A 12,949-nucleotide genomic window follows, 5' to 3' on the forward strand; every position below is an offset into this window, starting at 1 on the left:
AAGTAGAAACTGGCAAATTTCAGGAACACATTCACAACAGCCATGCCCTATCTCAGCCAGACCTGGTGTGTGGGGAAAAAAAAGTCAAACTTTTTAAGAACCACAAACAGGCAAGAAAAAAATACACCAAATACATCCTTTCCCTGCATTTTCTGGCCAGCTGAAACATCTGTGTGGCTCAAGGGGCCTCCTTGGGAAATGTTTTGCAAATTGAATGGAGTATACATAAGAAATGACATTTTGTTGTCTGGGGTGGAAGGATTATAGGATCATAGATTTAGGACTGGAAAGGATCTTAGAGGAAACTGAGGCAGACAGGATTAAGTGATTTACTTGCCCAGAGTCACAGGGCTAGTAAGTTCTGGAGGATAGATTTGAATTCATGAAGATGAGTCTTCCTGATTCTGGCCCTGGTATTCCATCCGCTACACCACGTAGTTACCTCATTCTTTACTCATCAAATCTCAAAATTAGGTTCTTCCTTTTCCGCCATTTTATTAATAGTTTTGTGGGGGCGTGAGGGTGGGGAGGTTATAAGGCCTTCAATATAACAACTCACATTTCTAGAGCACTTTCAGACTAAAAAGTGCTTCACTCACTATGATTTGGACTGGAGGAAATTGAATTTCATAAGATGAAGTATCATACCCATGGCCACAGAGCTGGGATGGTGGAGCTGGGATTCATACTCAGAATCTCTGACTCCAAGTTCTGAGTTCTAACAACTATACCACGCATTTATATAGTATTTTGAGTTTCCCCAAATACTTCTTTCCAGCATCTCACTTGAGATAAGTAACACAAGTTGTATTTGCTCCACTGTCTATGAATACAAAGAAAATGAGGAAGTACAAGACCATCAATTGGCCCTAAAATAGGGAGATGCCATTAACATTCCATTGAAAAACACAATGTGAGGAAAAGTGTACTATTTCAGGATAAACATTCATCCATTTTCACCTGCTCCATAAAGGTCTTACAATGGCCATATGCTCTAATGAGCAATATCCCAAGATCTGATGTAATTGTCTATTTGATTCAGTTTAGGCTAACAGTTTTACTATTATTATTATTACTAATCACTGCTACTCTGAAAATTCTTAGCCCTTTCTCTGCTGAACCTAAGAATTCCACAGATATGACCCAGTGACTCTATAAGCAGAAGGCGTCTGAGCCAAAAATGTGCTCCCACATGTTTGACTTCCTCCAGAAATCTGGGGCAGCAAAAAGTGACACCCTGGTAGTTTTTTATTCTTCTTTTTTTTTTTTTTTTGCTATTCATGAGTTCCAATTTGGAAAGGAGTAAAGTGAGTCGGAAAATGACATTCAAAAAAGGAAGAGGGAATATTTTATTTACAAAGATTGCTCCACTCTCTTCTCTACTTCCCCGAGATCTGCAAATTGCCACAGATTTGCCAGTAAATCAATGATGGTTAATGTGTCTAAGGCTGCAGAAAAAAATTAGCCAGCCTGGGGTAAATATCTTCAAGCTATAAAAAAGGGCAGCATTAGCACAAATTCTGCTCTTCCCGTATGCTCTTTTTTTTCCCTCTGCAGCTAATTCAAAAAGGAAGAGTGATGCAAAATGTGTCTGTTTTATAGATGAGATCACTGTACCCCCTTTCTTTACAATGGCATTTATTGGAAAGGAGATCAACAGCTAGGGATTGTCTGTGCATTCTGTAATTGACTGGACTCACACATAGAGAGCATTTTAGGTCACAATGCTAATTTTTTTTTTTAACTCAAGATATGTCTTGATGGCATCTTGGCACAATAGGAACCACTCTGAGTTTTAAGGTGTTTTTTTTCCCCTAAAGAGTCTCAAATGTTAATGCTTTCCTTTTTCCTTCTAGCTCCCTATACTATCATATAGTAGACTATAGCAATATATACAATATTGTGTAATGATTATAATATATAATGTAATAGAAAGAATTGAAGGGACTAAAGAATCATAATGAGTCTTTAGGTTATAATAGATACAGAATTATCTCATTTGATATCCAGGCACTTCACCTCAGAGGTTTTCCAATGGTTAACTAGATTGTACACTCTTCCGTGGGCAAAGACTGAATCCTTCTAACTTGATCCAAATATGGGTAGGCTGAGAACTTCCATTCTTGCTCTGCCTGAGGGTGGTCTAACATTGTGGGAGGGATGCATTCCATCTCTTTACCTGGTTTTTCCTGACCTTTAAAATAAGGGAATTAGGCTAAATGATTTCTAAGGTTTACAAGCTATAAGATTTATTTAATAAATGATTTTTGCTCAAGTGATGGAAGGAGGCTAGGGGAATGATCAATTGCCAAATTACAAACTCAGTTTAAGGGCATTTATTTAAAACTGAGATTAGGTAGAAGTGATGCTTTAAAGACAGTAGAATGGAAGAAGCATCTGTTCCAAGGCAGAATGTTCTAATACAGACCTGCTATCTTTGAAATGAAGTACTTTATTTGACCAGTACAGAAATGGCCTCTTAGAGCCAAGTTCTCCTAGGAACATGGAATCTAAAAGCTCAGGCAATACCAAGGACATCCTGTACCTAAATAAGAATCCCTAAACAACCCAAAAAGTAATGGGTTTTGGCCTTTGTTGAAGACCTCCAGAGAAGGAAATCTCCCTCCCTTCCAAGGCAGCTTATGCCACTTTTGGATGCCCCTAATTTTTGGAAGGTTTTTCTCTTTATGTCAGTCTAAATCTGCTTCTCTGCAGCTTCTGCCCATTGTTCTTAGAATAAGCCCAAAATATTTTAGCCCTTCAAAGACTTGAATATATGCATCATATTCATCCCCTGCCTCCTCAATTCCAGACTAACAATCCCTACACCCTTCAGCTGCCTCACCTTTCTTGTGACCATCTTCTGGTCCCCCTGTAGCTTTTCTGTGCCTTGCCTAAAATGGGATGTCCAGGATGGTGCCATGTACTCCAGATCTCAATCTATTTGTGTCCTGACCTGGGCAGAATAGAGCAGAACAATGATCTGCCTTGTTCTGAACCCTTCTTCCCAATGCAGTCTCGCACAGGGATCTGTATCCCTGGGATAGCCTGTATCAATTATTGTATCACGATGCTTACAGTACACATCTCAGATCTTTTTCACAGTCAATTGATACCTTGTCTCGTTTCCATTCCTCTGAATTTCTGAAGCTGATCCTTGGACCCACACTACAGACTTTTAGCTTACTCAAATCAAATCTTCATTTTAGATCTTCACTAACTTTTGGTATCCCAACTGCATGCAAGTATGCTAGCAATCTCTCAGAATTTTGTGCCATCCACAAATCTGGCAAAAAAGCCACCTCTGACTTCCTCTAAGTCAGTTATTAGAAAACGTTTAACAGTGCAGTGGCAAGCGTGGATCCCTTGGGCATCGCACCAGAGGCATCCTCCAAAGATGACTTTGAACTATTGGTGACTTATCGCCTTATCCACATGCCTCGCAGGAAAGGATGTGTCACCGATTTAGGATGAGTTGCTCATCCTCAGGAAGGACTCTGAGTCCAGGTCTATGTTCTTGCTCATTTAGTTAAGTATCTTGCCTGCTCTTGTACAACAAATCAAACCAAGAGACACTAGTTTTGCTCATGGAGAAGTGGCATTTACTTCTATTTCACTTTTGATATACTTTTTCCAGAATGCATGGTAGAATGGTGGGATGTAAGTCTAATCGAATCTAAAAAACAAAAACAATTTTTTATGGGGTTATCCCCTTTCCTGAATCAACACAGATTTAATTATCTGTCCATCTCTATAGAGTAAAAATACTGAATAATGCTTATTTATGGTTCAATCACACACACTGGTATCAAGTCACAGAGCCTGGGATTCAGCCTAAAAAAGATATGTTGAGGAAGCATTCTGAATCAAGTCACTGTTTATTATATCTGTCTATAACACTTGGTTTTGTTCTTTAGAAATTATCCCCCACTCACATATGCTGGATGCAAATTGCTTAGAGCAGGAGTTGTTAACTTGATCTTGAGTTTTTCAAATATCTTGATAAATGTATTTCAATATAATTGGTTTCCCTTCAATCCTATGTATTTTACTTCATATGTTTAAAAACACTATTCTTAAGAGGTCCATACACTTCCCCAGGCTGCCAAAAGTGTCCAAAACAAGAAAAAAGGTTAAGAGCCCTTACTTTAGAGGGAGCCTTGATACCAGTTTGTTTTGCTCCCTGTAATGACTTTCTCCCAAGAGCTACCACATCTGGGCGGCTCTGCCAGTTTCCTTCCAGATGCATCCATTGTGTTGGGTTTCCTGTTTCTGGCCATTCTAGACCCCACAGAACACCCTCTCAAGCCTTCTCTATAAGAGAGAATGTAACTCAGCTGTACTTTTCCAGGACTATTGTCCAGAGATAACTTAATGGGAAACAACAGTCACTTACCCATCTGTTCTTGTCTAATTCACCAGGGCCAAAAATGGGAAATGACATTTTTTACTGGCTAAAGTCTACAGTTGTCTCATAAGCTGGAAAAATGAAAGTCAGAAGGATGACTTTTGTTTCCTGTGATTTCTAGTGTCACTTTCTCAGAGAGTCATTTCCTGATTATCCTACTTCATCAACTACTGTTTTTCTCACACTGGAAAAGCTTCATCTGAGCTCAAGATTTTGAATGGCTGTGAAAATGAGACTAGAGTTCACAAAGAGGGGGCAATGTAATGCATTCAAAAGCATGCCCAGAGTCTAAAGTCCTGAGTTAAATAATGAAATTTAAGAATATTTTAAAAGCCAGACATTTTTGATCCCAACCTTCAGTTGACCATATTAATAACATAGTAATTAATAACAATATTAAGAATGGGATTTTATTAATACCTGAAATAGTCTCCCTTCTCATAGTTGTCTTTTGGCTTCCTTAAAATCCCAGCTAAAATCTCATCATCTATAGGAAGGCTTTCCTAATGCCCCTTCATTTTAGTATCTTCCCTCTGTGGATTATTTCTAATTTATCCTGCATATATCTTGTTTGTACATCATCATTTGTATATTGCCTCTCCTGTTAGACTGTGAGCTTCTTGAGAGAAGGGACTGTCTTTTACTTTTCTTTGTATTCTCAACACAGCACAGTTCCTGGTGCTTAATAAATGTTGATTGACTGACATCCTATGCTGGATGTTATCATCTCCTACAGTGGTCTTATTTATGCTTTTGCCTTTTTTTGATTTTGTCCTTTTCCTTAGTTTCATCATCCAGATGTCCCTATTTAACCAATTTTGTCCATAACTAGACTCTATCTAATTGGTATGATGCAGAAATTCTAATTCTCAAACTCTCACTTCAGAATTTTGTTCCAAAGTGGTGACAGATGGCCAAGATGACTGATAAACTTTTTTAAAAATCAAAATTAAAAAAATTCCACACACAACAAAAAATATAAGTATGACTTCTTTTGTGCCTGATTGATATAATTATTAGCCTTTTCACATCACCAAAAGTAGGTGGGCAGTTCAGAAAGCATTAATTCTCCTTTTGCCTTAAGGAAAAATGATTTAGTACAACTGTCTTTGAAGACTTCTAAATGCCAAGAGATGATAAACTTTGTCTTAGATGAATACTCTGGCAAAATATTATAATTGCTGACTATAATGATAGCACTTCTCTTTCTCCTTTGCTTCTTCTCATCCTGTTCTCTTACCTGGTAGGCAGCCTGTCTCATGAATTGCTTGGCAGGCTGTTTCCAGATAGCAGGCACTGTGATGACCCATCTGACATCAGAATTTTCAAAGTCAGAGCCTGCTTGATCACTCAGCTCCTAAGCCGAAAGGAAACAGTAACATAAAAATCAACAAAGTCACGTCTCAAGAAGTGCTTTTGACTGCTCCAGTTTAAGTTTTCCTGCCATTTGAATTTATATTGTGCCTATTCCACCATTCATGACATTTTACAACATGCCAACAAGACTTCCTGACAGAAAGGAGAAGGACGGAGGAGAAAGGTGGTCAAACAAAGAAGAAACATCAACTTCCCAAGCATCCTTCAAAGCATGACCCAGGCACCAATTCCCATAGCAAGTCTATTCTGATCCCCATATTAATGGTGCTTTCCCCCTCTTGAAATGACCTCATATTAATTTGTAAATACTTTGTATTTTCTTTGTTGTATATTCCTTCAAAAGAATGCAACCTCCATAAGGTTGGGAATTTTTTGGTTTTGTCTTTTTATTCTCAGATGTTAAAAGAGTGCCTTGCCCATGTATGTGACACTAAAGTGAGCTTGTAGGTTAAGGTTAAGCTAATTAGTGTAGTCCATCCATCTGTTTGTGTGAATGACAAAGATGCAAAAGCTTCAGCCATTTGGACAAAAAATCTTCATGTGGACAAATCATGCTGCTGAGCTTCACACAAATGCAATGGCCACGGTGGCTCTTGGATAGGTTTTGTTGCCATGTAGTTAGACCTATCAATATTAAACATAACCCATATTTAACTTACTTCTTCAGTCAAGTTTGAATCCTACTTCTAGTTGCTATAAAGTACATTTCTAATGATGAATGGGCTAACAAATATTTATTTTCCTGACAAGTATCTCATATTACCCATTAAGTTGAATAGCTATCCTGTGCTCAATTCACCCTCCCACTAAGCTGACCTGCTTGTAATGCTTGGCATTTGCCATTCCTTCTCTCTAAAATAGTAAAAATAAATAAATGAACATTTGAGACATGTTTGCACTGGGCCAATGTTCGGCTGCAGTTCAATTCTTCATTTTGTATAATTTTCCTTTTTTCAAATCTGCTCTGTGTTTTGAAATCAGGTAAAACTTGTGACATGTTTTGGGCCTGGATCCAAGACAAATGTTTATTACCTTATGTGCTACATAAAACTCTTGTTAAACAGGAAGAGTTTATGGCTGTGAAAAATGTTTTTTTGTGTGAAATTTCAAAGAAAGCTGTGTAGAAATGCATTTTGTTGGTGCTTGACGGTCATGCAGATATCATGCAATTTGGAAAGCTTTGATTGAACAATTATGAATCATCTTATCAAATTAACAGTCTTAATTTGGGGCATGATTTTCTCAAATAGAACTCTGCTTTAAAAATTATTTTGGCTTTATTCTCTCTGGACATTGTAAATGCTGATCCAAGTCTACATGGGTTACTGTTCAATCATCCTTTAAGCTAATGAATACCTTTGTTTCTAAATGTTCAGTCATGCCAAACATTAGTCTGTTCTCTTGTTGGTCAAGTCACTTCTCTGGGCTTGTGTTTTATTTTTTAAATTAAATTAAATTATGGATTTGGGATAAATGATTTCTGATGTACCTTACTGCCATTTCCAACTCTAGGTTCCATGATCCTATAATTAATATAACTATCCAGACACATGAGATTGTTTCTCTGAATATTCCTTAAGATTTCTCCTCTCCATATTGTTCCTTCTGCCCAATGTGTATTCTCTCTATTGAGATCCCATCTATCCTTCAAGACCCAGTCTAGTTATCCATACAGCCTTCCATGACCCTACAAAGAATGGTATAATGCCAATGAAACACTTTTTGGAATTAGTGATATTTGTGTATATGATAACTCCTCTACTGAACTATTAAGATGCTTAAGGTTTGGTACATCTTCTTTATCTTCATATTCTCATATAACTCTTGGCACAGGGTCTTATGTAGTAAATATTCCACCAATGTTTCTTGGATTAAGGCAATATTTTAAAAATACTCCATCATCTCCAGCCCTACTCTCATCCCCTTGGTTTCCAAGTCTCCTATCATTCATCCATAAAAGAAAGCCATTTTTCCTTTAAGATAAATTCTCAAAAAATATGGAATTCCTGTACCAATCACTTCTATGACTCCTTAAAAGGAAAGGAAGTAGGTGGTGACAGTTATATTTTCTTGGAAAATTAGCAGTTATTAGCAAAATGATTCACAATGGAAATAGTTCTTATCCTTAACTTAAGAGACAACCAACTGGAATATTTCAGCATTCTAAAATGGCACAGAGTTCTTACATAATATGATATGGTTAACTAATCTCAAGTCCAACTAACTTTTGATCTTTAGCTTATTTCAGACCAGCAGGGGCTTTCCTGACAAATACCCCTTGATAGATCATACTAGCGTTCAGTCCTACCTTCAATGCCTGTTCCTTAAAGTACTGCAGGGCATAAGCGAAGATTTCAAGGGCTTTGATTTTCTTCCCATTTGCTGCTGTCAGATCTGTCTCCATGGTGAGATTCTAGAAAAAAAGAGAATAACTGTGATTGAAAAAAATACATAAAGGAAATATCTGCCTTTCGGGTTTTGCAAAATTTATTCTACATGATAGGAACCTCTAAATTTAAGGAAAAGAGATGAGGGAATTCAGAATGTGTTTTCTTTCTCTCTCCCTTCCCTACCCACCCCACTCCATCATCTTGAGGGTATAAATCAGGGTTCTAATCTTTATCTTATTATTTTTCAGGGTGGAAATTCTTCAAACTGTGAATTGGCAGATTTTAGTAGCCACCTTTTCTGGCGTATTTTGCTGATCTGGGCATGCCTCTTTTGATTATTTGTATGCCTGTCTTTTACAGGCACAAAAGATGTTTATGGAGGAGTCAGGTTTACAGGAGGGGTTGGATTTGATAATCTTGGAGGTCTCTCCCCATTTTAAGATTCATAATTCCTTAATGTAAGTCCATGATGCAAGAGTAGATAGAAGGGTCTGAGAAAGATCATCAAAGAAGCAACTGTTAAAAAAATGACATCTTGAAGGATAGCAATAGTAGCACTTTAACAACAATAAAAAAGAATCTACATAGTACACTTGCTTTCCAGTTATATGCAATCTTTAAATGCAAATGCACATGAAATCTTCACATTTAATACAGTTTGATCCAGCCCTTGGGAAAATACCCAGGTCTGGGGGTAAGAGTATGGGAAGGGTTGGGGTGGATAGGATAGGGAGGACAACAATCCGTAATAATATAAATACACTAGCGTATGCCTTCTATATAGACACGAGATTTCCATTCAAACTGAGTGACAAATTCAGCAACTGAAATTTTAAAAAGCAGTTATTTTAAGGCTTGAAGCTGTGTAATTTGTTGAGAACCCAGGGGTAAAAGTAGCATCACTTTCCTTGCCAGAGCACCAGAGCAACAGGAAGCATTATTAAGTCATAGGAAGCTTCGTTGGCACGTAAAAGGCTTTGTATCAAATGAGGGGGGTGGACAATGGTCATTAAAAAATGATGGTGAAATTCCTTGGAGGATAGGAGTGAAGAGAAACAAAAGAAAGCAGAAATTCTACTTAACAAATGGACTTGTTATGGCTGATAAAATCAGTGGGGATTCATGATTGATTTGAGCTTTCTAATTAATGTTTGCCATTCATGTTTGAAAGAGCCTTCAATGACTGGCATCCCACATGGGCTAGTGTTACACATTACACACTGCTAAGAAATGTACAGCATCACACCATCACCTCCTACACTGAGCTGAAATAGTTTGCTTCCCGTTCCCTTGAGTCACTGGGTTTTGAGAATAGCCATTCCTAACTCTGGTAGGGGTGGGAGGGAATGAGGTTGTGATGTCCTCTCATTGACTGTATTCCCTGACACCCAGAGAATTTGGAAGGGGACCTTAATAATTACCTAGATCAATCTTCTCTTTTAACAATGAAGAAACTGAGGACTAGTTAAAGAGACTTTATCCATAGTCACAGAAGTAATTAAGTAGTAGATGCTAGATTCAGCTCAGGGCTCTGAATCCAAATTAAACTGAATGACTGATTTCTTCAACTTCCATATCCGTCCTCTTTCCAAAACTCTCACCACTCTGCCATGCACACCTAAAAGTGCTAACAAGATAATTTAAGATCAAACACAGACTTAGTAGATGTGCAGGGCCTTCTGTCTGTCATCACGCAGCCCAGACCACTCAACATTTCAATGAACAAAACTGTGCTCACTCTTTCTATTTCTGTCCAAATAGACCACTGGCTTGTCCCACTGAATTTTGGGACTCCTAAATTACAATTTATTGTTCTATTAAAACTAGTCAATTAGCTGTGTAATCTACCACCTGCCATCTTTTTTACATCTCCCATAATAAATTTCCTTTATTATTGTATGTAATGTTTATTTGTAATTCAAATGAATGAAGATTTAATTGAAGGTGAGCATCTTTTCTTCTGCACCACTCTTTAAGAAAATGCGATTCATTCTAGTACATTAAAGGAGGATTATTACTTACGCCAGTGGTATGGAGTTTCATCTTGAATTTTTCCAAGTAGAGCCACTGCTTGGCCTCATTTGGGTCCAGATCATGGTAAAAATCTCTGGCTGCATAACCAAAACTATGAAATTTCCTTTCTGGAGTTAATAAGATTGTGGTTGGTGTCTTTTGATTAGATACACCAGGATCTCCACCTTCCCACCTCCTAGGAAACAAAGGAAGATATATTTTAACCTTCTGTCACATTTAATACCACATCTTTAAAAAAGTTAATTTTTTTTTTCAACTGAATTCTCATTGCTTTTAGCTGGTTTTGTATGTCTAAGTTCATCTACTACACTAGGGAAAAATTAAATTAAGTGGAACTCGTTCCCAAATACCTTAAAATATAGATCTGACCTATATATAGTCCCCATTTCTTGACAGCAGGGACTATGCCTTACTATCGAACTACATTACAATCCAATTCCTTTATTTTATAAATGGAGAAACCAAGGTCTCAAGAAATGAAGCAATTTCCCTCAAGTTATACACCCAGTAGAGATGGGAGTATAACTTTTCCAGTAGCTAAGATCAAATCCCAAATCCATGATTTCTCATTCCTGAGTCAATGATCTCTACTGCACAAAGCTGCCTTTCTTCTTAGGGTTCATCTACTTATAAGTGCTAATGATATACCTGTTGATATGATTTAATGTTTACATTCCCACAAACAGCTCAGGGCACACACAGTAGCTACTTAATAAATGGTTGCTAATTAATCAAAAGTTTGCCTCTAATGCAAGCATTTCAATGGTTCAAAACATTCTTTAAAACTACTTCTCTACTATATATCCTCTACTATCCTACAGTATCATTTCAATGATTCAATAAATATTCTTCATATCTATTTCTATGCTATAAGTATAAGCAGGGGTCAGCAACGTATGGCTCTTTCTGCAGGAGCCATAAAGTCAATTTTTTTTCAGGCGCTATTACAGGAGTGCACACTGTTACAGGAGCGTGCACTGTAAGCACTGTAGGGCTCTCAAGAAATTACATTTTAAAAAATGTGGCATTTATGGCTCTCATGGCCAAAAAGGTTGCTGACCCCTGAATATAAGGAACTGGAGATACTAGAAACTAGAGATATGAGAACAAAAGAAAAGAGACTTGCCCTCAGGGAACTTTTCCATTCTGCCTATTTCCCAATTTGGTTTCTTCTGAGAACAGTCAGAGACATCAAAGCGAATTTAATAAAATCCAATTGATTTAAGGAAAACCTAAAGAGTAAAGCTACTGTTATCTATAGACAAATATTTAAGTTTTTTTGTATGTCATTCATCCCATAATTACAGACTTCAGAAGCCAACTCATACCTGAATAAGAATTCTCTCTACATAATACCTAAAGAAATATGCATACATCTTTTTTTTTTTCATAAAGATTTCCAGTGAGAGAAACACAACTTCCTTCTGAGGAAATCTATGCCATTTTTGGATAGCTCTAATTTTGGGGAAGTTTTTCCTTATATTGACCCTAAATTTGCCATTCTGGATTTCCTACCTTTTATTACTACTTCTGTCCTTCCAGGTCCCACTAAACAAATCTAATCCTTTTTTTGTACTACAGCTACCAAATACTTTAATATAACCATCACATTCCTTGCAAGACACCTCACCTGTAGGCTAAATTTCCCCAGTTTCTTCAAATAATTCTCACATGGCTTGATAAACATTTGTTGAATTGAACTGATTTTTTAAAAAGGTTGTAATAAACAGACATCACAGGGGATATATCCAAAGCCCACAACTTATTAAGACAGCTTTCCATGAATATCTCAGACTAAAAATCTTTTAGCTTTAGAGGTTGAGATGTTAAGATACCACTTATCTTACAGTAGAGCTAGTGTGACAGACTGAGTATATTTGACATAAGTTTCATACATCTGAGATGCACTGCAATGCAGTATGGGAGGCTTTTTTTTTAAATGCTTGTACCATAAATTATTTGGCTCTCTATATGAAGGTATATGCATTTCCTGAAACAGAACATAGTCAGGAAACTACCCAGAGAAGATGTATGAGACCAGGTTGCAAGAGCAAAACATGGAAAAAGGCAAACCCTGCTTGGACTGTTCATTGCTTTTGTTTCTTATTTAGCGAGGGCTGACAACAATCTGGGTCATTTTCTCTTTGCCATCTCATCTACAACTTTTTCCCTCCTCAAGTTTTCCTGAAGCATTTTGTCTGGGTCTCTTCTTTGATCCATCACATGCTTGCTTCCTTTTATTTAACTTTTCTGTGTATATAACATCCCCAAGTCAATTAGCAAAGTTCCTTGAGATCCTGGACTTTCTTTACTTTCATATTTCCAGAATCTAGTATCACCTACCATTAAGTATTAAGTGAATACTTAATAAATGCTTCAGTAGAATTAAGTAGAATAATTGCAAATAATTTCTCTGTTACTCTTTCTTTTGACATCATTTTCCTATATGTTAATAAACACCATGTCCATTCTCCAGTCATCTTGGCATCAACTGAATACTAGCTGCCCAAAACCACATTAAACATTATTTCTAACTTTATTATGGAACATGTTGATTATATAAATATTTCTTGTTGGAATAAAATTCAGTTATGGACTTAGCTCTAAGCTCTGTGCAATAATTAGGATAATAGATCTAGAACAAATAACATGTTCGAAAATGTCGAAAATGGCCAAGAAGATGTTTTCGAGGTTTTCTTCTTAAAGCAATTTAGGTTATTCTCTATCTCTTGTTGTCCTG

General features: G+C 37.0%; 1 protein-coding gene across 1 annotated transcript in view; it reads right to left on the reverse strand.

Annotated features, from left to right (window-relative positions):
• HSPA12A (heat shock protein family A (Hsp70) member 12A) overlaps positions 1-12,949 on the reverse strand; it is a 95,395-nt gene that overhangs the window by 17,630 nt on the left and 64,816 nt on the right. Inside the window, exons 4-6 of the mRNA XM_044665617.1 lie at positions 10,198-10,384; positions 8,094-8,198; positions 5,649-5,765 (exon numbers count right to left, since the gene is read on the reverse strand). Of these exons, the coding sequence (XP_044521552.1) occupies positions 5,649-5,765; positions 8,094-8,198; positions 10,198-10,384 (409 nt within the window). The remainder of the gene's footprint in view (positions 1-5,648; positions 5,766-8,093; positions 8,199-10,197; positions 10,385-12,949) is intronic.

This window comes from Gracilinanus agilis, chromosome 2 (genome assembly GCF_016433145.1).
Source record: "Gracilinanus agilis isolate LMUSP501 chromosome 2, AgileGrace, whole genome shotgun sequence".
NCBI lineage: Eukaryota > Metazoa > Chordata > Mammalia > Didelphimorphia > Didelphidae > Gracilinanus > Gracilinanus agilis.